Genomic DNA, 24,637 nt, shown 5'->3' with positions numbered 1-24,637 from the left:
GTTTAAATCCTGCTGATTGTTTTTGTTTTGCAGCCTTTAAACTCTTTTTCTTTTGGTGACTATTTGGACATTGTGGTTTGTTTAAAGTAAACCAAAAACCATTTTTTCTTTGGGGGAGGGGGCAAAAGCAGGTTGCAATTGGAGAATCAATAATAGATATGAAATAGATTGCTATGGAGCAGTCAAGTTACATGGCTTTTGTTATATGAATTATAGCATACTCTCTGCTGCTTAGTAGGGACGGATGTTTTTCCCTGTTCATTGTCCAGCAAAGCTTTTCTGGAAATTGCCAAGTAACAGCACTTTCTACTTGAACATTGTAGGAGAGCTTGCAGAACCATTTTTCTCAAATCCAGTTATCATATGTTGCCCTCTATTGAGAGCTACTTGTGGTAGTGATTTATATTGTGCCAGTAATGTACATGGTATTTTAAAGAGTTGCATAAATTAAGTAGATGGGTCCCTGATGCAAGGAACTTACAATCTAAATTCCAAAGGAAATAAGGGGTGAATAGGAGCAAGTGCAATTATACACTTATTTGGGCTTCATTATGTTATGCACTGAACTGGAATTCATATTGTTTTGCAGATCCACATGTGCCGTATGAAGATAACAACTCGCACATGTCATTTCTATAACAATGTGGAAGGTATGAATAAACGTTTGTGAAAGTAATTCTCAGTTTGGGAGTCTGGTAATTGATGTTGGGCTGGTTTTATATCAGTCTTTCTGTTGACTACTTGCATGTAACCGTTTCTTCCGGGCAAAACTGCCAGCCTCTGCTGTTCATTTTTGTTAGGTTTGTAAGCATCATTAACTAGTTTACATTGTATAACCCATACTTTTCTTTGCACTTGTGAATGCTTTGCTTTCAGGTAGATATTGGCTAATTTAGTTCTCAAATTGCTGGCTGTGGAAACTGGATTCCCACCTAAGAAATTGACCTAAGAGTTTCAGATGTGGCAATTTCCTGTGTTCAGTGGGCTACATTCCAGCTAGGCAAAATGTAAAGGTTTCTAAATATACCCCCATGCACACTTCTCCATTACCCATTTAGACAGACAATAGGTATAATTGTAGCCAGGTAAAAGCACACAAGGAGAGTGCAGACCAGATGAGCGAATTAACCTGGAGAGGACGTGTGGGAAAAGTCCCCAGGGTGAATAGAAGCACTTACAGAAGGCTGCATTTCGGCCCTGGGCCTGAGGTTCCCCATCCCTTACATTTCGGAAGGAACACTACTGAAAAGCACTCTACCATGCCACCATAGCGCTAGTCCACAAGAATTCAGTTATAAGTGCAGATGCTGCAATATCTAAAGTGAGACTTCTCAGACATAGTGCTGTTTTAATATAGGATGCAGAAGCACTGAAGCTCAGTGGGAAAGTACATCATTTACATGCAGAAGGTCCGAGGTTTAATCCCTAGCCATCCCAAGGAGATGGGGCTGGGAAAGTCTTCTCTGAAACCCTGCGAGCCATTGCCAGTCAGTGTGGATGATACTGAAATAGATGAACCAAAGATCTGACTATGTATAAGGCAGCTTGCTAGATTGCTAAAAAGTAGCTGTGCAGTGAGGTACCATTATCCCAAAGATTTTTGAAGTTCTGATCCTGTCAGAAAGTCTCACTTATATTGAATTCTTATTCAGTATATAAACTTCACTTGGAAGATAGCTTCCAAGAAGTAAAGCTGGGGGAACCAGGCAAAGGGCCTTCTTGGTGGTGGCGCCCACCTCCCATCAGATGTCAAGGAAATGAGTAACTATATTACGTTCATGAGACATCTGAAGGCAGCCCTGTATAGGGAAGCTTTTTAAGATTTAATGTTTTACTATGTTTTCATATATGCTGGAAGCTGCCCAGAGCGGCTGGGGCAACCCAGTCAGCTGGGCAGGGTACAAATAATAAATTACCATCATCATTTCAACGGTGTTGAAGTTCAAGCTTATGCCTCTAGGTAGTCAGCTGGTTTTAGAAAGCCACTGACTATTATACCATGCACATTCAGCTATAGTTGGCATTATGTGAAGTGACCTGCTTGCACATTAAGAGACAATAAGGCCTAGGAAGGTAAAAGGCTGCCTCCCTGTATATGGAATACTAAGAGCCCAGAATTTGGGGACCATAGAAAGTGGCATTGATCAATAATTTCAAGTTAAAGTAAAACACTCCCTCCCTCCCTCCCTCCCTCCCTCCCCCCCCCTCTCTCTCTCTCTCTCTCTCTCTCTCTCTCACACACACACACACACACACAAAGATACACACATAAGGGGGGGGGGAGCATAGCTTGCAGGTTGTGTCATCTGCATATAATGTGGTATCTTATGAGAAACATAATTAAGAACTAAATCAACAGATGTTCAGATATTTTTGGAACCTTTCCTGGAATGTGGAAGCAGCAGGCTCTTATGTTCATATAATCATGTAAGTTAAAGATAGAAGGAGTAATCCATCAAGTGCTGTTGATGCGCAACCTGCATTAATTTTAAATGTGATTTGTGCAGGAAATGGGCAGAGGTTGCCTAGCAGCAGTGTTGGGTGGTTGCACCCAGAAAATGATAATTAAGGGTGCACATGAAAGTATATAATTTAAGCAGCGGGGTCATCGTGGAATCGTACTCACTACATTTTGTTCACAGGTAGAGTTCTGGGGAAATGCTTCTGCTTTCTGCTAGGTTGCAGCAGAAGCCAGCTGTGCACTACACAAATTAGCTGGTGCCTCTGATGTCATGAATCCATGTCTTGCCCCATCGCAGGCAAGGTTTTTTTTAATTAAAAGGGGGGAAAGGACTTGCAGGTTTGCTTGTTTTAGGGCTGCAGTATTAATTGATTCATCAAATGAATAAATAAAAATGGTAGAACTCAATTAAAATTTTAGGCCTGATTAATTGGGCATTGCTGCTATATCATCCAATCTTCTATTAAACCCCCAGGGCATCACCCTTTCTCTTCTGCTCAGCTAGGCACTGCTTCTAGTGGAAAATAGGATATCATCCCAGGGCCCCCCTGTGATGATGAAGGGGCTTCCAGGATGACATAGCATTCCTCACTGAGAAGAGTGTTTGGTGTAGGACGAGTCTTCTCTCCTCTAGCCTAAATATGCCCAGTTCTTTCAAACTTTCTTGCTTTCATAACCCTGACCACCTAAGGCAGGAGTCAGCAAGGTTTATCTTGCCTGGGCCAAACCGGTCCCATGGAGATCCCTCCGTGGGCCGGATCGCGCGTGTGTGTGAGCGCGCACGCCCACGATTTTTGGCGTGTGTGCGTCCGCAATTTTCAGCGTCTGCACAGATGCGATTTCCAGCACTGCGGAAGTGAGTCCCTGCACTGCGCCGGTTTAGTGCAAGCGGGCAACTCGGTTCGGGGGCGGCTCGTGCGCCGGTCAAACGACCTCTGCGGGCTGCTTCTGGCCCATGGGCCTTAGGTTGGTGACCCCTGACCTAAGGCTACAATCTGGGGAATTTGGATCGGGCAGAGGTGTCCTTTGTCCAGCCCTTCTGGCCACCCAGCTGTGGAGTGATGCCAACATTTCTCTGCTAGTGTGGAACTCGGCATTCTACCTGCTGAATGGGTGGGCAGGCCCAAAATGGGATGTTTAAGGAGCCGGGAATATATGAGCCAGCCTGGGATCTGCTGGAATATGCTAACTCCTCTTTTCTTTTCTTTTCTATAGAGAAGAGCACTGAAAAAGACCTGATCAGCTCCATCTTGGATATTGAAGACCTGGTTAAAAATGGGAACAAGCACAGGTCACAATTCCTCTTCACTTTCTCCTTCTTTATGCCTCTCCCCATATGAACCAACACGGACCCTATGTTCATCATCTTAGGCCCGTGTTCATGTGCCTGCTTCATGAGAAATCCAGAGGGTGGCAACATGAGAACGAGCCTTTTTTGCAGTGGCTCCCCTTTTGTGGAATTCTCTCCCCAGGAAAGTTGCCTGCTGCCTTCATTGCATATTTTAGGTGCCATAATAGAGGTGTTTCTCTATAACCAGGTCCTTGGCTAATTAACATTTTATGGCCTTTTAAATATGTTTGTGGGAGGGAGGGTTATTAGTTTGTTTTTGTTTTATGTATTTTGTGTTCTTATTTTGTATTTTTATGTTGTGAAATGCCCTGTGATCTTCAGATGAAGGGCAGTATACAAATTTCATTAATAAACAATTATTAATAATATTAGCGGCATATTCTCAATAGATAATGACATAAGTGCTGAACTGAAATGAGGAAAGGGTTCAGTTTTGACAGCCTTTTTCAAAATTCAGTCGTTGTGCACAGTAAATTTGTGCATGTATTTGTATATAGGAAATGTATATGTGTATGTATATAGGAAAATATAGGAAACGTTTCTAGTATATTAGGAAAATGCTCTTTAAATATGAAGTGCTCAAACAATTTCATATATTCTTTGTTGGTAATCCATACATCAAACCTGTGAACATGTGGATTAGACTCAGATGTAGTGGTTTTATTTAATAACGTCCAATGAATTCATGACTAGGCTGAAATGTGAAGTGGGGATATTGTCGTTTGTCGCTCACACCTTCAACCACCATGCCATGCAAGTTGTTGTATGATCTTTCTATGAATAGAAAGAGCTGGCTGCATTTACTTACATCTACATACTTGACTCTCTATTGCACAAAGAGTCAACCCAAATGTTTTATTTGTTGGTTAAATTTATATCTTGCCCTTCCTTCCAAAGGAGCATTAATCAATCATAAATAAAATCTGTATTGAAGAATTTAGAAATTCATTAAAGAATGGCATAGAAAAAGAAAAACCCACTGTTATATGAAATTATTGCTTCATTTAGTCATAGAAAGATTAGAGACTGAATTGCATTCCTTTGGCTAGGGAATTCAAAATCTCCAGTGCAAGTCTGTGTAAATACCAAGACATCTATGACTAATTATCAAACGAGTGCTGTTGTATCTATACCACTGTAGCTGATGTTCATATAGTGATAAACTCATCAGGTGGGAGATAATTCCAAATCTCCCTTTTCTATCCTTTCTAAATCATGAACAATCCATCTTTGTAAGCATAAGCCCCATGACAATATCTAATTAAGTAAACAGATATATGCTTAATGGGCTATAAAGCTGTGATTGAAAAATGACTACATGATAAGCACACCCCCCTTTGTGTAATGATTTATCAAGGTTCCTTCTCTCTTTTGCAGTTTATTTTCTTGGTTAAAGGCCTGATTTTTTAAAATGTTGTTGTTATTATTTTTATTTTTATTATTATTACACCCCAGCTACTCTGGGCAGCTCCCAACAGAATTAAAAGCACAATAAATCATCAAACATTATAAACCTCTCCGAACATGGCTGCCTTCAGATGTCTTCTAAAAGCCAGATAGTTGTTTATTTCCTTGACATCTGATGAGAGGGCATTCCACAGGGCGGGCACCACTACTGAGAAGTTCCTCTGCCTGGTTCCCTGTAACCTCCCTTCTCGCAGGAAGGGAACTGCCAGAAGGCCATCGAAGCTGGACTATGTCAGTGAAAAAGTTGAATGCCTTAAATCAGGTATAGGCAAACTCGACCCTACTATGATTCTATGACCCTGCAGATGTTTTGGGACTACAACTCCCATCATCCCTAGCTAACAGGACCAGTGGTCAGGGATGATGGGAATTGTAGTCCCAAAACATCTGGAGGGCCAAGTTTGTCTAAGCCTGCCTTAAATGCTAAGCTTACTAGCAGCCTCTGCACCACCACCTTCTTTTATCTCACTGCACTTGCAGGGTCAAGGATTTATTCCCAGCATTCTCTTTTATCAGATGAGAGAGGAGACAGGCCCATGTAAACCCACCAGGCCATCTGCCTTTAAGACTAGCCCATTAAGAAGCTGACAAGAAACCCCTGAGAATCTTAATAAATGACTGTGGAAAGCATGTTGGTTGTCTTGTAGCACTGTGTACATTTCCCTCCCTCTTTCTTTAAACAGAGTTTGCCCTTACTATCTTTCTCGGAGTTTGAAGCAGCAGGCAGACATCATTTTTATGCCTTATAACTATTTACTGGACCCAAAGGTATGTGGGGTATTATTTTAAAATTCAAGGGTGTTTTGCTGAATGTTTTAAGAGGATTTTGGTGGATATGCCAGTAAATTGCTTAATTAACTCATTACAGGAAACATTACAGATGCTAAATGCTTATGACATAAGGCAGAAATACATATATATACATGACGATTAAACCCAAAACATTAATTTGTGTTTCTTTTATTTTAACATATTTCCTTCTCAGAAAGGAAGATAGTTTTGTTCACTAGATTTCTTGTTGGGAGTCGTCATGTAGCATTTCTCTCTCTCTCTCTCTCTTTCTTTCTTTCTTTCTTTCTTTCTTTATTCCATCCTTCCAAATATGCTGAATATTGTTTGGTTTGTTGAGCTTCCCTGCTGGGCTAGGCATACAAGGGAGAACTTCAGTTGCTTTTCTTTGTTTTCATCATAGAAGCTTTCCCAGCTAAATTTCTCCCTTCTGTATAACTAATTCAAATCACAGGAGTCTCTGCATATCTCCCTGTACTGACTAACAAGGCTAGTTTAGTGGCAGTGCTATAGGAAAGCTAGAGTCATATGGTCCTTGATCCATCTTGAATATGGTTCCATCTACTGAGTATTAGAAGCTTCTTTGAGCTCTGCTTTTAGAAAAAAACTGCTTGTGTAGGTTTTATTCTCCCCTACCCCCTTCTTTTGAAGGCTAAAAACCTTTTGTTTAATCATTACTGCAGGTTACCAGGATTCAAGTGACCTGTACTAGGATCTCATGGTGAAGTGTGGATAATAATGAAATCCCAGTACAGGTCACCATTTTGGGATTGTAGCAATGCAGATTTATGGACCATTTTCTAGTTATGAGGTTGATTGAATAATAGAGGTTTCTGATGTGCTGACAAAGCTGTTTCACTGTTTTTCTTTGTGAAATGTGCACTGAAGAAGCAAAATGACATGTTCGCTTTGGTTTATTGGCATTAACTGTTGCTCAAACACGTGTGTGCAACAGATAACACCCACCCGGAACTTCCTGCTTGTTGTGGGATTTTAAAGGATATTTTTATAGATTGCCTTACAGTATGTTACTGGTTTTGATTGTACTTGCTGTAACATTTTTTAGATATTGTTGTGCACCACCTTTAGATGTCTGCAAAACAGGCAGCATATAAAAATATTTAATAAATAATAGGTTCTCAAGGAGCACCTGTCTGAGTGCCATTGAAATGGACGTTTACAGGTCCATGCTGAACTGCTTTCATTGGGCCATGTGCAGGTGCCATACCTTGATAGACTGCTTTGTGATGGCAGACATTTAAGGGTGGTTGCAAATAGTTGTAAACAAGTTGTCCCTGCCATCCTGCCTCACATATCTCCCTCTTTTTTAAAAAAATAGAGTCGAAGAGCTCACAACTTGGACTTGAAGGGGGCTGTAGTGATACTTGATGAAGCTCACAATGTGGTAAGAAAAGATGCCCCTGGCTTCTCCCCATTTTTAACAGGCAAAGAGCCTTGTAGGTATGTTTTCATATAAGAATTCAAGTAATCTGTGACTATTTGTTCCCTCAATAAGGATTGAGCAACTGAGATGATAGGTCACTGGTGTTATTTTTAAAAGAATACTCTTTTCATTTGGTCTTTTGATAATGTTGTCTTCCTAGAGCAGGAATTTGTCCTGACAGACAGACACAAAGTGTGTGCATAGCTGATGTGGTTAAGAGTTTACACTACAAGTGTAACTTTTTGTCTACACCCCTAGGAAAAGATATGTGAAGAGTTGGCATCGTTTGACTTGACACCCTATGACTTAGCTTCAGCTGTGGATGCCATTAACATAGTTCTGGAAGAACAAGTGAAAAACGTTCAGCAGAATGAAATCAACTCTGAATTCAATGTGGAGCCTGCCAGTTCAGGTAGATTGCCTGTATAGGGCAGTGATTTCTTGAATGCAACAAGAGCTTCATTGGGCTGCATGCATTTAGAAATTACCCTTGAGTTCTGCAAAATCAGTCCTCAGGACATGGACTTCGGTTGCTAGGCAGTTGATGTATTAAAATTATTGCTGGCAACTCTTCTGTGAAAACCCCAATGAAAGAAAGATACTTGTGCAAGAACATGAAAATCTTTTGTGCAGCTGTGTATTAATGCCAGTGAGGCTTTTGCAAGAGTTTTTTCAGTGCATTCATTGAGCTTGTTTAAAGGGGGGGGGGTGTTTTCCATGCCAAGGCAAATCCAGTATAAATTAGGTACTTAAAAGCAATTTGTTTAAATGGCGCTTTTGATATTTGTGCTTTGGATTTCTGGATTTTGGTTTGGAGAATTGGTCAAGGAGGGAAATGAAGAGCACACAAAGCCTGCAGGATAGCCATCAGAATACTTTGCAGCCTTCCTGGTCTCCTCTCTTCCACTCATCCACAATCAAAGTCCAATAAGCATTTAACAGGCAGTGCATGTACATTGCACTTGGAAAGGTACATTAGTGTACAATCTACCGTATTTTTCGCCCCATAGGGCGCACCGGCCCATAGGGGGCACCTAGTTTTTTTGGGGGGGGAATAAAGAAAAAAAAATTATTTCCCCCCCGGGCTGGGGTGGGGGAAGCCCGAGCTTCCCCCGACCCCAGCCCCCAGAACAGGCTGGTATCCGCAAGCCTAGGGAGCCTGGTGGGAATTCCCGCGGGCTCCCAAGGCTTGCGGATAGCTTCCTGAAGCCTGGAGAGCGAGAGGGGTCGGTGCGCACCGACCCCTCTCGCTCTCCAGGCTTCAGCGAAAGCCTGCATTCGCCCCATAGGACGCACACACATTTCCCCTTCATTTTTGGAGGGGAAAAAGTGCATCCTATGGGGCGATAAATACGGTAAATATTGAGATTTATACAGGATGGGCTGGGGGAAGAGACATTGATACAGTATTGCACTGGAAACTGCCTGAATAAGAATTCTTTCTGAAACAGGATTAAACATGGAGCTTGAAGACATCGCAAAGATAAAGCGTAAGTACAATTATTAGATTCATATTTTGTCTATATAGAAGTATTTTTTAAAAAATGTTTTGGCAATGGGTGGCTTTCAGTTTAGCCAAGAGGATCATGTAGCTGATTACTCTCTCTATTGCACAGCTATTCCAAATTTTGTACTTTATGACCACTTCGGTGCAGTAAATTAAAGATCTGTCAACGTAGGTAGTATGTGAAAAACTGAATGCCTTGAACAATACCCAAAGAGACCAGAGGAACATTTATTAAGGGTTGCGTGCGTGAGGGGAATGCACAGTATCCTTTGTGGAAGCAAATTCCTAATCACTTTGGTTTGAGAGAAACATACATGGTGGATGAGAAATACTAGCTAATTTACTGACAACTTGTTGAATACTGAAGGATATTTCATGTTTATGCATTTGGCTGGCAAGCTACTACTCATTTGCATATTTTAATTGCCTGTAAACAATGTAATTTGCCTGTCATTTTTATGATATTGGCATATGGCAGATCATTGGTTGACTGGATTCTACTTATCTTACTCAGAAAGTATTACCCCCAAATGTGAAAATCTTGCGTCAGCCCTAGAAAAAGTCCTTTGCTTTAGTTCTTTAGTTCTTTTTAAAAGTTATGTCCTGCTTTTCAGCAACAAGCCCACTGAGGTGGCCTGTTCATTGCAACCTCCCCACCCAAAGGAGTGTGCTACTTAGAAGGAGGCCTTTTCTTGTTGGGAAGGCAGTGAGAGAGTGCCTGTGTTGCAGTCTCGTCTGAGGAGGAAGAGCTGGATACTTTGGTTATATGCCAGCTGCATAACATTCCTCCTCTTCCTTTGTTTGCCTTCAAGAGATTCTTCTTCAGCTAGAAAACGTTATAGATGCTGTCGAGCTGCCACCAAGTGGAAGTGGACTCACTAAGGACGGAAGGTATGTTTCAGGAGATACAAAGCGTGTGCCAAGTTGGCATTTCTTGTTTTTGTGTGCCTGCCCATAGACTCATAAAATTGCTTTGTTGCTTGTTTTATGGTGTAGGGTGTTTCCTTGAGAATCTTGGGCCTGAGTCACCCAGGTTTTCTGGAGCTCAGTTGTGGCTGCTGGAAATTGTAGCTGCAAAGAGGTTGCTTGACGAAGCAGGATGAAGGGTCAGACTGGGACACTCGGTTCAAACCCTTGCTTGACTGTGAAGCTCACTGGGTGTCCCGTCAGGTCAAGCAGTACATATAATGGTTAAACTAGTAAGCAGTGAAGCTCATTTGGAGGCCTTGGGGTACCTACTACCTCTCTGCTTAACGTATTCTACAAGGTTGTTATAATGATAGGGAATGAACGAGCCAGTTATGCCACCTTGAATGATAGGTGGGATATAAATATAATAAATTAATGAAATATTGCTTAGCCTGCCCTATCTCACATGTTGGTTTGGGAGGATAAAATGTCCAGAGGATACACTATTGGGGGAAGGGTTGATTACAAATACCAAATAAAACAAATCACTCGAATTTCATCAAGCCACCGCATTTCACATTTTCAAAAACAGATACTATTTTTTAAAAGAAGGTTTCTAGCCCTCATGTTTATGGAGGCTCATCAAGCTTTGGTAGGAGGTGGTGGATGGTATTCAACTAAGGTTAAAGGTGAAGGTACCCCTGACCGTTAGGTGCAGTCGCAGACGACTCTGGGGTTGTGCGCTCATCTCACTCTATAGGCTGAGAGAGCCGGCGTTTGTCCGCAGACAGCTTCCAGGTCATGTGGTCGGCATGACTAAGCCGCTTCTGGCAAAACCAGAGCAGCACACGGAAACGTTTACCTTCCTGCTGGAGCGGTACCTATCTATCTATTTGCACTCTACGTGCTTTCGAACTGCTAGGCAGACAGGAGCTGGGACTGAACAACGGGAGCTCACCCCATCGCGGGCATTCAAACTACATATTTGATTACCGCTCTCGGTTACGGAATAGGTTCTCCATACTTAGAGGGAGGAATTCAACATGGCATTAAGCAGATTGCTCTTTCAGCGCAAGCTTTTCTGCTTGTCTGATGGAATGATCTGCCTTTTCCTTCCCCCACGGGCTGTCCTGGGGATTCTCCCACTCTCCCCAGAGCTTGTACTGTCAGTGCTCATTAGCTGAATCTCATCCACTTTATTTTAGCACATCCTTTGTAATAATTCTCCTTCTAGCTGTTCCTTTTTGTTGATTCAGATCTAGGATTAAATATTCTTTAGGCTTAATCCTAGTTCCTTTAGAATTTATCTGAAATCCGGGGTTGATTCTGAGTAGTTCTTCTAACTCTATATACATAATGTTTATATGTGCTGAGAACCGTAGAATACCTTAGTGAGAAATGGAGTGAGACTGTTTTGTATTTTGTACTTTGGTTAGCTACTAGGATAAGACTCAGTATTTTGTTTATGTTTCTTCTTGAAATTACAGCTATATATTTGACCTGTTTGAAAAGGTCCAAATCACATCCCAAACCCAAGCATCTCTCCTTGAGTCGCTGGAACAAATCTTACAGTATTTAGCAGGCCGTAAGTGTGCACATTATACTTTGGAAAAATAGGGGGTGGGGAGAAAGTTTGAAAGTAGAGTATAATATTGTGAGAGTGCACAGCATTGCATGAGCCCAAGAAACAGACCTGAAAATAGTTAAGGTACATCTAGAGAAAATGAAACAAGGCGGGAGAGAACTAGAATACAGGTGAGAGATTCATGGTGAATATGATTGAACACAAGAACTCATTATGAAACCTATTCTGTATGGTGGGGGTGGTGAATAAGCAACAGAGGTCCATGGGGAGAGATCCCAGAATCTTCAGAGGCATCTTATGATAAGTTTGCTAAACATTTTGAGTATACAGTGCCTCCATGCCTACAACGCAGTGTTCATAAATGGATTTTTGATGATTGTGAGCAAAGTCATGTAAAAATGTTACAATATTCTCCCCTGCCTTTAGGTACTGGCATATTCATCAATACAGCTGGGTTGCATAAATTTACAGACATAATTCAGGTAAATATATCTTGCCTCCTCTTTTGTACTTTCAAAGACTGAAAGGCACCATGGAGAGAGTTGTAAATTCAGTAATAACATTCCAAGTGAGCTATTCATGTCATTCTGTGAATATCTTCATAATGCACATTATGTAAACCTGGGGCAAGTTGGTAATTAGAGAACAGGATGGTTAAAATCACTTTACAGAATTCTGCTGCACTCTCATGTTCAACCTGCTCAGGTCCGAAGCTGTGATAAGGTAGGGTGGTTGGTTGTGTTTGTGTAAGTTTATTATGGTGAAGGAAAAAGAAATTTTGCTTGATGGTGGCAGCAATCAAGGCTGTGGTCATTTCCACTTGGTATTCTTTGTCTTTGAAGAGAGGCTTTGAATGCCAATTTACTGTGCACAATGGAATGAGCGTTCCAAGGGATGTGGTCTGCATTTTTCAGTTTAGAAACTGTAGCATATTTGTTATTCACTGGAACGTAATTGGGAGAGTTTTAATGAAACCAGATTGAGCTGGAGCAATGTATACCAGGCATAGGCAAACTCAGCACGCCATATGTTTTGGGACTACAACTCCCATCATTCCTGACCACTGGTCCTGTTAGCTGGGGATGATGGGAGTTGTAGTCCCAAAACATCTGGAGGGCTGAGTTTGCCTGTGCCTTGTGTAAACCTTTCCTGCAGATCAAGAACAAATCCTATGGGAATCCTATCTTTTAGACCTCTATGTTTGCTTTGAGCACTGGATGGGTCTTGACCGGAAATGCTGGTGAGGGTGACCAGGATGATGATAGAGTCTGGGGAAAAAGAGCAGTAGAAAAATCTGGGTATGTTTAGGCTAGAGAAGAGGAGGAGGATGACCAGGAAATTGACAGTGTCTAAAACCAAGAGGTTTGGGTATGTTTAGTCTGCAGAAGAAAAGATTAAAGGGAGATGCATTCGCTTATGGTATTTCTACATAGGTTTTCATTGCAAATCTTCCAGATTCCAGACAAGTCATTATCCATTGCAATTATAGGAAATTGCAATTATAGGAAATGAACTAAGACTTATTTTAACTTGTTCATAAACTTAATGCAAATGAGTTAATTTTTTTGTACATGGATTAAGTTTTGATAGCCTTAATTTCGCACTTTCTACAGTGACGTGAAGTATATTTAAGAGTACTGAGAACCCTTTTGCTCCTCAGGGTACCATCCTTTCAGATTGCTTAAACTTGCTTCATATTAATACCTTATAATATATGAAATGTATATCCATCCAAACTGTTTTATCCAAAATATTAGCAGTGATTCTTGGCTATTTCCCCTACCACAAAACATCCAACAGCATCTCCTGCCCAGCTACCAGTAATAATGAAATTAACTGGTTTTTTTAGAAACAGAATTGTAGTAGGCCATTCATTTTTATTAACTTATTGAGCTCTCTGATGTAGTTGTTTCAACTTCCACTAGAGGGCGATCACTCTCCAAGCTATGATATATACTGTACTTTTCCATGTATAAGACTAGGTTTTTGGGTTTTTTACTTTAAAATAAGGTTAAAAATGTGGGGGCATCTTATACACGAATAGTGCACATGCCCATTTTGTAAATTTGGGGTCCCTAAAAGTAGGGGGCATCTTATACATGGGGGCATCTTGTACACAGAAAAATAACAGTACTTTTTAAAGATATTTGGATAGTAGGGCAGCAATAGTTATTCTAATAAAACACATCATATTGTCATTGTATATGTTTATTGGTGTTTACACATTTGTAAAGTACATTTATTGATGAATTAGGCATGGTAATATGCCAGTTAAATTATATATGAGTGAGGCGATTTGGCAAGGTTGGGCAGGGCAGAGTGAGTTGGGGGGGGGGCGTGCCCCCCTAGTAATACTAAAGTAAAGGTAAAGGTACCCCTGACCGTTAGGTCCAGTCGTGGCCAACTCTGGGGTTGCCGTGCTCATCTCGCTTTACTGGCTGAGGGAGCCGGCGTACAGCTTCCGGGTCATGTGGCCAGCATGACTAAGCCGCTTCTGGCGAACCAGAGCAGTGCACAAAAACGCCGCTTGTGGATAACCAGCAAAAATCCTTCTTTATTTTGAAATTATTTTGTTGTTATGATGAAGCCATTCAGAAGCATGCTGAATCTTATTTACCTTGCTTGAAAGGCATGGAGGGTTTTCCCTCTCCATCTTACATTTTCTCCCGTCTTGTTTCCTAGACTGTTTTTAACTTCCGTCCATCAGAAGGCACGTCTAGTTCGATCCTGGGCTGCTCGGTGTCAAAGTATTATAAGGTATGTTGTGCTGTTCTGAGGCTGATTTCCTACTTTAGCTTGCTGAAAATAGGGACACGGGTGGCTCTGTGGTCTAAACCACAGAGCCTAGGGGTTGCCAATCAGAAGGTTGGCGGTTCGAATTCCTGCGACGGGGTGAGCTCCCGTTGCTTGGTCCCTGCTCCTGCCAACCTAGCAGTTCGGAAGCATGTCAAAGTGCATGTAGATAAATAGGTACCGCTCTGGCGGGAAGGTAAACGGCGTTTCCGTGCGCTGCTCTGGCTCGTCAGAAGCGGCTTAGTCATGCTGGCCACATGACCCAGAAGCTGTACACCGGCTCCCTTGGCCTGTAAAGCAAGATGAGCGCCGCAACCCCAGAGCTGTCTGCGTCTGGACCTAACGGTCAGGGGTCCCTTTACCTTTACGGTGCTGAAAAGTCAAAAGATTTTAGTTTTTTATAGGCTTGGCAATAAATGGTTGAATTAAGTTTGAGGAAAAAGAGGGCTGCATGAGTTCACCATAGTATAATTAGTGACTTTATACCTTTTCACTTGTAAGATACTGCAAAAGAGTAAGTTAATACCTTTTCAGAATTTACTCAGTTCCTTGTTCAAATTGCATATGCCCACTTACAACATGTTGCCTGCTAGTAGAAGCTGGTTCTGTTCATTGCTCCCTTACAAACATCATTGTGGTGATGCAAGTAGCATAGACGTCCTATTCTTTTACTTCATATTTATTGATTCTGCTTCTTAGGTCCACATCCATCTAGATGCAAGTAATCATAAAAAGAAGCAGAGGACAGACCTGTGGAACTCGTCAGCAACTAAAAAACAAGGTGACAATGCTGATACGTTGCTCTGATCATGTAAATGTCATGAAGAAATCATGAAGAAATGCCCAGGTTTCTTCAACTTAAATTAGAACCGGAGGCAGCTGTGTGTGCCATGACAGCAATCTATAATCTCATTTGGCCAGGACATTTTCTAGCCAGCTTTTGTGAAACCATTTGTAGTTTTGTCACTGCACTTTGTAATTGTGCTTCCAAAATTTAATGTTGTGTTTGAAGGAATTGATGCTGTTCTGTTGATTTTGCGAAGAACTGAGGGGCCAAAGATAGGCAAAAGCAGGGCAAACAGTGGCATGACCATGTGGGTTAGGTAGTCAAGGACTGGGCGTCTTAGACATAGGAAGGAAGCTAGGAGGACCAGTATCTTCTACTTTCATTCCCCAGATGATATGCATCAGCCTTTTGACTGCACACACAGACTCCTTACCTCTCTCTTTGCCACAAGTTGTCATTAAATCAGGAAACCTCAAATTAAACAGATTTTCATGTTTTGCTGCTATCTTTGGAATAAGCTGACTTCAAACTGTGGCGTAATATTCTGGCTTGCTCTGAAGTTTGCAACCATGGTTCCCCTGCTTTGGACAAAATGGGAATCAATGCTTAATTTAGAGCATGGGTGGGAAACCTGTGGCCCTCCAGACATTGCTGGACTACAACTCCCATCATCCTTGGTCATTGGCCATATCAGCAAGGGATGATGGGGGTTGGAGTCCAACAGCATCTGAAAGGTTACATATTTCCCATCCCTAAATTAGAATTAAGTACTAATTTGTTTGCAGCTTGAATGAAAGGAGGTGTACAGGAGCAAAGGGTGTGTGTATATCTCACATTATTACAATAGCCAAACTTGGTGTGTTCTAAAGAGCAAAAATGAATTCACTTGACCTTTAGCCTCTAATGATGCTGATGCAATTATAAAGGTATGTTCCCATATAAATATTTCACCCCCCACAGTTGTTAACGTAAGTAATTTGATAAATTATATTTATTTTACACATACCAATTCTGAGTGGGGAAAACTCTTGTTTAGGTTTACTTCAAGTACTTCCTACTGTTCATAGCATGTCCTTGTACTTTAGTTCCAGAAACTCTTGCAGGCAGTCTAGGCAGTACACATTTTCCTTGTTTAGAAATGTGGTGAATAATACAGAAAACAAAGAATCTGGAGTGTTGATAAGAGAACCTTGAGAACTGAAGTAACAATGGCATTGCCTACAAATACAAATCTCGCAATTCCTTTGCTTGTTCCATGCTCTGCCTCTACTTTCTTTTGTGCCAGAAATGTGATACCGAGTGAAGTGCCAACTTAAATGGTTGCCTTCCCAAACTTGATATCCCCTCCTCCCTTCCATGTAAATACAGAGTCAATCCATGTCATACAGAGCAAAGTGAAAGAGGTTCTCTTGAGTATACTCTCATGATTTTCACCCCTGCCAGGCAACTGTGCCATGCATAAAATCTGTAGGTTTGGTGAATTCATCTCTCAGAGCCCATCATTCAACCATCTCAGCATTTCTCTATCTTCTCATGTCCTACAGCTAAGCACTTTGTGAAAGTGCTACCTGCCAGTGATAGAATACATAGCTGCATTGAATTTTTTATTTTGTCCCAAGTTAGCCAATGGCTACTTCTAGTCAATGTGTTCATCCTTCAGAACGGGTTTTCTAGAGGCGATATGGTGAGCTTTCTGCGCTCAGATCTGACTCTCCTTGTATCTATGCAGTTCTGCAGTGATAAACATTGAGGTACACGCAGATACTGCTTTCCTTCCTAAGATAGAATTGTTTTATATCAGTCAAGAACTTGCTGTACCTAACCTCTTCTCTTCTCCATCAGAAGGGAAACCAGTTCTGCACAAGACATTAAAATAAAGTTGCCTTTCTACTTGAAAACATCTTCCAAGGCTCTAGGGGTGTTTATCAGATACTGCTTTGTACAAATCACCACTCAAAGGATCCTTTTGATAGTGTTTACATGTTTTAGGGCATTTTTTAAAATTAGTAACTTCTGTAGAAGTGTTTTGGAACTCACAGTTTCTTAATGCTGTGCATTAAGAGAAGATGGTAATTAGTTCAAGGCCCGTGGTTGCTTACAAGTGGCCCGCTATATCTGCCTGCAGTAACTTACGGGTCGGTGCTCTTTGCTCCAGCCACAGTGAATACCTCTTAACGTTTTGCCTTGGTGTTTTGTTTGATACAGGAAAGGTCTTGAGCTATTGGTGTTTCAGTCCTGGATACAGCATGCACGAGTTAGTTCGTCAGGAAGTCCGAACAATCATTCTCACTAGCGGGACACTCTCTCCACTGTCGTCTTTTACTATGGAAATGCAGATGTGAGTCTCTTTCTGTTGCTCCTATGACAAAAGGCAGCTTGAGTTGGGTCATATCCTGTCCTGCGTTTCAGTGAAAGTCATTGAGGAACAAGTATGGGATTTTCAGGTTCAAGGTTTATTTCTTACGTGTGGGATGCTTTTGACAAGGTATTTGAAGAAACATCATCACACATTTCTTGTGATGCAAAGTGAGCCCTAAGCACACCAGTGATTGGCTGTTCTTGGAGGTCAGTTTCAGTACATGTGGAAGTGCCATGGGAAAAGTCCTCCCTCTAAATTGTTTAAACCTGCCTCTTGAATTTACTAATTTGCCATTTAATTGTGATCTGAGGATGAGGATGAAGATGATAATTGATTGCTCGCACCCTATTGTCCCAGGGCAGGTTACAGCAAGTAAAACACAATGTTAAAACAAGCCTAGAAAAACCTACAGTCACAGAAATAAGGTGGGTCCTAAAAGTATACGTGGCAGAGAGATGCCCAAAAAATTTACTGAAGAGATACGTGTTTTTTTCCTCTTTTTAGTCAACTTACTTTTAGGCAATTATTAATTACATACTGGACCACTATTTATGTTCCATATTAACGGGTGTTCAGTTTTAGATGCTGTTGTGCGATAGATTAGTCCACAGTGACCAACCAGATCATAGAATCTAAGAGCCGGAAGGGACCCTGACTTACTCAGTTTTTTGCTGCTTCTTGCGTATTCTCCTGCCCACAGCTCAAACCACCAACCTTCTGGTTAACAGCCAGGCACACTGCCCATTGCGCCGCCTGAGGTGCTCAGGTGCCTGAGGCTAGAGGACTCGTTCTTTAAATTTCTGCCTATTTGCTAAATGCACCTTTTAGCTTGTGCTTGCCTCTTCAGTGTTGTGTATTTTATGTGCACATACTCTACCTCATTATTTTGGGGCATCCCTGTTTCTACGTCATTCCATACCACTTGGGCCAGTAACTTGTTTTAGCTGACCGGACTACTTTTCTCAAAGGACCTATACAGTTAGGAAGACTTAAAAATATCCTCTGGCTTGCTGACATGTGACGCATCCGCATGAAGGGTTCATTTGCCCAGGCCACACAGGGATCATGTGACTTTGATGATCAACATAACAACCTCTCCAGTTTTTTGTCCCTGCCTCTACCCATCCAATTTGTGTATAACCTCTCTCTATTTCTGGATTGTGCCTTGTTTCCTCCGCTTCCATTTTCGACTCCACCTCTTACTCAGTTTCTTGCTCCTTGACCATTCTCTACATATTTTTATATGTGTGAAAAAATCCTTACCTTTCCCCCATTAGTTCTCTTCCATCGTTGTGTCCGGACACTGAGGTCCAGTGCCGAGGGCCTTCTGGCGGTTCCCTCGCTGCGAGAAGCCAAGTTACAGGGAACCAGGCAGAGGGCCTTCTCGGTAGTGGCACCTGCCCTGTGGAATGCCCTCCCGCCAGATGTCAAAGAGAACAACAACTACCAGACTTTTAGAAGACATCTGAAGGCAGCCCTGTTTAGGGAAGCTTTTAATGTTTAATAATGTTTAATTGTATTTTAATATTTTGTTGGAAGCCACCCAGAGTTAAATTATTCATATTGTTATTATTAGTTAGTTAGTTTGGACGCGGGTGGCGCTGTGGGTAAAAGCCTCAGCGCCTAGGGCTTGCCGATTGAAAGGTCGGCGGTTCGAATCCCCGCAGCGGGGTGCGCTCCCGTTGCTCGGTCCCAGCGCCTGCCAACCTAGCAGTTCGAAAGCACCCCCAGGTGCAAGTAGATAAATAGGGACCGCTTACTGGCGGGAAGGTAAACAGCGTTTCCGTGTGCTGCGCTGGCTCGCCAGATGCAGCTTTGTCACGCTGGCCACGTGACCCGGAAGTGTCTGCGGACAGCGCTGGCCCCCGGCCTCTTGAGTGAGATGGGCGCACAACCCCAGAGTCTGTCAAGACTGGCCCGTACGGGCAGGGGTACCTTTACCTTTACCTTTCCCTTTACCTTAGTTAGTTAGTTATAGTCCCTCTTCTTTGCTGCTATGGTGCCCGCAGGCAAAGATATGCGTAGTTCTCAGTCTGAAAGTGGGACGGCGAAGACAAATACCTTCCAGATCGGCCTATAGCCAGACTGGCAAAAGCAGGACCCAGTGAGGCCCCTACTTGGTGAAAGGTTACTATTCAGTCACCCAGTCAGAACCCCTCACCCATGGGGCCTGTGCCAGCGCTGGGATTGCAGCAGGCAGCGTTGGAAGACCCAAGTGCTTCCAGCCATGGATTCTCCCCATGTGGAATCTCTCTTGGCCACCAGGCTTGGGGTTAGAAGAGCATAGGAGGCTGCATGAGGATTTGGCAGCCAGCAGGCCCCTCACTGCACAGGCCTCCCCTGAAGTCCACTGCTCAAACCCCAGCACTCTTTCCCCCACCTCTACAGTTGGAGCAGCAGCCATATTCACTAGAGCAGTGTTTCCCAACCTTGGGCCTCCAGCTGTTTTTGAACTACAATTCCCATCATCCCTGACCACTGGTCTTGCTAGCTAGGGATGATGGGAGTTGTAGTCCAAAAACAGCTGGAGGCCCAAGGTTGGGAAACACTGCACTAGAGCACCAGTCTTCAACTGCTGGATCAGAACCCTCTGTCAAGCCCCAGCCTGATCTAAGGCAGGTCACGACAGCAGCATTGCTGCCATAAAGTACACAGTAAAGACATGGGTCCCCAAATGCATGTTTAAGTTAAAGTTGGGTCCCGTCTCTGAAAAAGTGTGGCGACTACTGATCTCAAAGAGTTAGGCTGCAGTGTTTTCTTTGACCACCAGAGGGCATCAAAGGACACGATAAGTTTAGTACAGGGGTAGACAACCTAAGGCCTGGGGGCCTGATGCAGCCCAATCGCCTTCTAAATCTGGACCTCGGACAGTCCGGGAATCAGCCTGTTTTTACATGAGTAGAATGTGTCCTTTTATTTAAAATGCATCTCTGGGTTATTTGTGGGGCCTGCCTGGTGTTTTTGCATGAGTAGAATGTGTGCTTTAATTTAAAATGCATCTCTGGGTTATTTGTGGGGCATAGGAATTCGTTCATCCCCCCTCCCAATATAGTGCAGCCCACCACATGGTCTGAGGGACGGTGGACCGGCCCACGGCTGAAAAAGGTTGCTGACCCCTGGTTTAGTGCCTTCTCTTCTATTTCAGCTAATAGGGGAACTTTCCTTTCTAAATGGCAGCAGAGCCCGGTAGGCTTATCCCAGCTTTACATTTCCTCTTCAAGTGGCTTTGCTGAGTTTTCTTCATTCTTTTGTCTTTCCTGTTATCATCTCTCAGATTTTAGAGCTTTATCACAGACCAAAAGAAAAGAAAAGAAGGGAAACTGGAGGGAGGTTGTTATACTAATAATCAAAGTCACATGATCCCTGGGGAAATCAGAACATAAAACTCCTCATACAAGTTCATTATACAAGTTCATTATACCAGCCTAGAAGGTCTATGCATGGTGAATGACCTAATGTTCCTTTCTGGCTTCACTGCTGTGATCCCAGAACACTGGAGGTAGAATGCACACATATATCTAGATATCTATCATATAACTTTTAAAAGAAACTGCAGATCGCTAAGAGCATCATTCTCTTTTTTTAAAAAAAAATTTTTTATTGATTTTCCAGTATTTTTCCAAAAACAGCCTCATTATAATAGCGGAATCGGGGGCAGTCACGGCAGCCAGAGTGCTCTGTGCACCCAGTCCCTTTCCCTGCCCTTGCATTCCATGGGGAAACTGAGTGCCAGACCGCCAGGCAAACTTTGGACGGGAGCCTGGTTCCTCTTCCAACCGAAGAGGAATGCAGATAATGGAATTCCCCCATCAATTTCTGATTAACTCCCTCTGTCTCTCTCAGGATTAAGCTAAACTATAAAGTCTATAGAACTGACAGGTTGGTGAAGTCTGACTGTCTTTCTGTTTTCCTTTAGTCCCTTCCCGGTTTGTTTGGAAAACCCACACGTTATCGATAAACACCAGATTTGGGTGGGGATAATCCCCAAAGGACCTGATGGTGGTTTGCTGAGTTCCACCTATGAAAAAAGGTAATAGGGTTCCTTCCTTCCAGTTTCATAATCTTGTTGCAGACTTGGGTACTGCATCAATTTACTGCACATGGGCTCAGCACAAATTCTCTGCAGAAAAATCGTATTTGTGATTTTTGGGACTACAGAGCCCAAATTCATACATAACAGAAAATGCTTTATGAGACTGTGTTATAGTGAGACTTGAATTTGACCCCTCTCTCTCTTCACTCCTTCACATGCAAAGGAAAAACAGTTAATATTTTCATTTTCTGTTGTGGAACAAACCCCAGCTTTCTGTTACTCTAAAATACAATCTTTTTATGTCCAGCAACTAGACCTGTGCAAGGTGTTCCAAGTGTGACTGCACCAGTTTTGTACAATGGCATAATGATACTGGGAATTTTTGTTTCATTCTCCTTCCTTATAACCCCTAATACGGGATTCACATTTTTCACAGCCGCAACACACTGGGTCAATATTTTCATCAAGATACCCACAATGAGCCCAATATCTCTCTTTCTGGATCAGTCACCTCTAATTCAGAGAGGAAGTTGCGGGAGGCAAACACAAAAGAGCCAGAAAGTAGAGGAAACTTGTGAGAAGTTTCTGTTTCAGAGTTAGAGCTTCACCATATGACTCTCTGTGGCCAGAGATAAGAGTCCACTCCAATAAGCATGATTTCTGAGGAAGGCTAAACCAGGCACTGCACTCATTTCAACCCCACCTACCCCCTTTTGTTAGTTTAATGACCATGGGCGGCATGGGGGTGGGCAGGGAAGGCAAAACCCCCTTCCTCAAACAAGGAGATTCCTCCCCCCCCCCCCATTTGCTGGACTTCCATTAACATATCCTGTTAATTTTTTTCAGTGATCTTAGCACGCTCACCTAGAAATATACCTTTGCCTCTTCTGTCCCCCACCCATTGTTTTCTAGTGTTGACACTGTTAATGACTCAGCTATTTAAACTTTTATAACTTCTGTAGATGATTCTTTGGATCATATGACTAGATACATTCTAATAAATTAGAGGGACCTGTTTTTTTCGGTGAATCAGTCAATAGGGGAAAGAAGAGAGTGATAGTCATGTCTTAAGGGTGACAAACGGTTCATTGTATTCCTTTGGTGATGACGGGGGGGGGGGGGGGGCACCAGGCAGTCTTTACTTTCCAACATGTAGAAGCTGGGTGCTGACGGGTAGTTGTTGTTTTTGCAGATTTTCATCAGAGTGTCTGTCATCTCTTGGGAGAACAATAGGTAAGACCGAGAAGACCTTCTGCTCCAACATGACTGAAATCCACACAGATTTAAATCAACACTGTGCACTTAGCCAAGCAATGCCTCTGCTACACCATGGGTAGGCAACCTAAGGCCCGGGGGCCAGATGCGGCCCAATCGCCTTCTAAGTCTGGCCCGCGGACGGTCTGGGAATCAGCGTGTTTTTACATGAGTAGAATGTGTGCTTTTATTTAAAACGCATCTCTGGGTTATTTGTGGGGCATAGGAATTCGTTCATTTTTATATATATTTTTTGGTCAAAATATAGTCCGGCCCCCCACAAGGTCTGAGGGACAGTGGACCGGCCCCCTGCTGAAAAAGTTTGTTGGTCTCCCACCAACTGAGGCACTAAATACTGTTGGGGGGTGGAAATGTGTCCTTGACTCCACCCTTGAAGAGCTGCTGCCAATCAAATAAAATGCAAATAAAAAAAGTAATTAAAAAAAAAGATACTGAAATCAGGGTGAACTTGGTCTTAATATTTGTTTTGTTTTGGCAGGTAATCTTGTTCGAATCACACCACATGGGCTGCTTGTTTTCTTCCCTTCATATCCTGTCATGGATAAAAGCCTGGAATATTGGAGAGTAGGTTTCCATGGCCTTTTCTGTCCTATAAAGCGACATTAAGCAATATGCATTGTTCACGCTGCTAGTCATTAACGAGAACCTATACAAACAATATTGGTGTTTGAGTTGAGTGGATTTGTGCACAGTTTTGACAGATGGTAAGGAAATAATAAGATTGTTCCACACAGTCTTCAGCTCATTCCTGATTAACTGCTTTCACTGCATTGTTGCCAAAAAGGAGTTGAATGGTGACATGGCTTAAAGCTGTAACTATTGGCAGCCTGAGCATCTTCCCCATCTGATCTGAAGCGATACGATCAGATTCTATACAATGAGGAGTTAGGCAAAGTAACTTGTTCACCAGAGGGCATAAAACACAATTGAGATGGCATTACCTTACAGGTTCCAACAGCTATCGCCTCTCTTTCATGTTCTGGCTTGATTCAAATTAGTGCAATGATTTGCAATAATTTTAATTTAAAACTTTCTGGCTTGTGGCATTGGAATAAAGCAAGAGACTATATTTCTTGTTTACTTTAGGAAACCTTGAGTTTCAAAAATACTCACATGTTGGAAACATGCCCCCAGGGTTCTTGCTTGCTTATCCAAAGAATCAGAGCTTGTTGTCTGGTGCTAACAGGCATGAAACCCTTGTCCAGTTTTGGTGTGGAGGCGGGGGGTGTCTTAGGTGACTGCACACCTGCTTGTATTACATCTATCAAGCAGGCAGGAAAATCCCACACCTTGTTTGAAGTCGTTGATTCACTTGCTTGACTCACTTGTACTAGTCCCTCTCTTTCTGTTTTCTCACAGGAGCATGATTTAGCTGGAAGAATTGAAGCAGTTAAACCAATGTTTGTGGAACCAAGAAACAAAGGAACCTTCACAGAGGTTGGCAAGACTTTACACTGTTATGCTGCATAGTAACTTGGTTCCTGGCTGCTTAGTCAGACTGCTACTGAGCAACCTTGAGCCTGGTCCCAGGGAAAAGAGAATCTGGTTGTTAGTGATGTCCGATATACAGCTTGAGATTGTTGTTGTTTAGTCGTGTCCGACTCTTTGTGACCCCCTGGACCAGAGCACGCCAGGCACTCCTGTCTTCCACTGCCTCCCTCAGTTTGGTCAAACTCATGCTGGTCGCTTCAAGAACACTGTCCAACCATCTCGTCCTCTGTCGTCCTCTTCTCCTTGTGCCCTCCATCTTTCCCAACATCAGTTTCTTCTCCAGGGAGTCTTCTCTTCTCATGAGGTGGCCAAAGTACTGGAGCCTCAGCTTCACGATCTGTCCTTCCAGTGAGCACTCAGGGCTGATTTCCTTAAGAATGGATGCG

At 42.6% G+C, this 24,637-nt stretch overlaps 1 protein-coding gene across 11 annotated transcripts in view; it reads left to right on the top strand.

Moving 5' to 3' along the window:
- Positions 1 to 24,637, top strand: part of RTEL1 (regulator of telomere elongation helicase 1) — a 70,259-nt gene that overhangs the window by 9,817 nt on the left and 35,805 nt on the right. For 10 of the 11 annotated variants that reach the window (XM_077929397.1, XM_028735502.2, XM_077929400.1 and 7 more), the window contains 16 exons: positions 590 to 650; positions 3,677 to 3,752; positions 5,963 to 6,047; positions 7,408 to 7,473; positions 7,771 to 7,924; positions 8,964 to 9,002; positions 9,832 to 9,910; positions 11,416 to 11,513; positions 11,940 to 11,995; positions 14,196 to 14,270; positions 15,006 to 15,087; positions 17,299 to 17,431; positions 21,369 to 21,482; positions 22,678 to 22,718; positions 23,239 to 23,324; positions 24,120 to 24,197. In XM_077929397.1, the coding sequence (XP_077785523.1) occupies positions 590 to 650; positions 3,677 to 3,752; positions 5,963 to 6,047; positions 7,408 to 7,473; positions 7,771 to 7,924; positions 8,964 to 9,002; positions 9,832 to 9,910; positions 11,416 to 11,513; positions 11,940 to 11,995; positions 14,196 to 14,270; positions 15,006 to 15,087; positions 17,299 to 17,431; positions 21,369 to 21,482; positions 22,678 to 22,718; positions 23,239 to 23,324; positions 24,120 to 24,197 (1,323 nt within the window). The remainder of the gene's footprint in view (positions 1 to 589; positions 651 to 3,676; positions 3,753 to 5,962; positions 6,048 to 7,407; positions 7,474 to 7,770; positions 7,925 to 8,963; positions 9,003 to 9,831; positions 9,911 to 11,415; positions 11,514 to 11,939; positions 11,996 to 14,195; positions 14,271 to 15,005; positions 15,088 to 17,298; positions 17,432 to 21,368; positions 21,483 to 22,677; positions 22,719 to 23,238; positions 23,325 to 24,119; positions 24,198 to 24,637) is intronic. The other variant, XM_077929401.1, reaches the window with a different exon arrangement.

This window comes from Podarcis muralis, chromosome 5, assembly GCF_964188315.1.
Source record: "Podarcis muralis chromosome 5, rPodMur119.hap1.1, whole genome shotgun sequence".
Classification (NCBI taxonomy): Eukaryota; Metazoa; Chordata; class Lepidosauria; order Squamata; family Lacertidae; genus Podarcis; species Podarcis muralis.
Note: the sequence above shows the minus strand (reverse complement) of the source record. Positions and strands in the feature narration are given on the sequence as shown.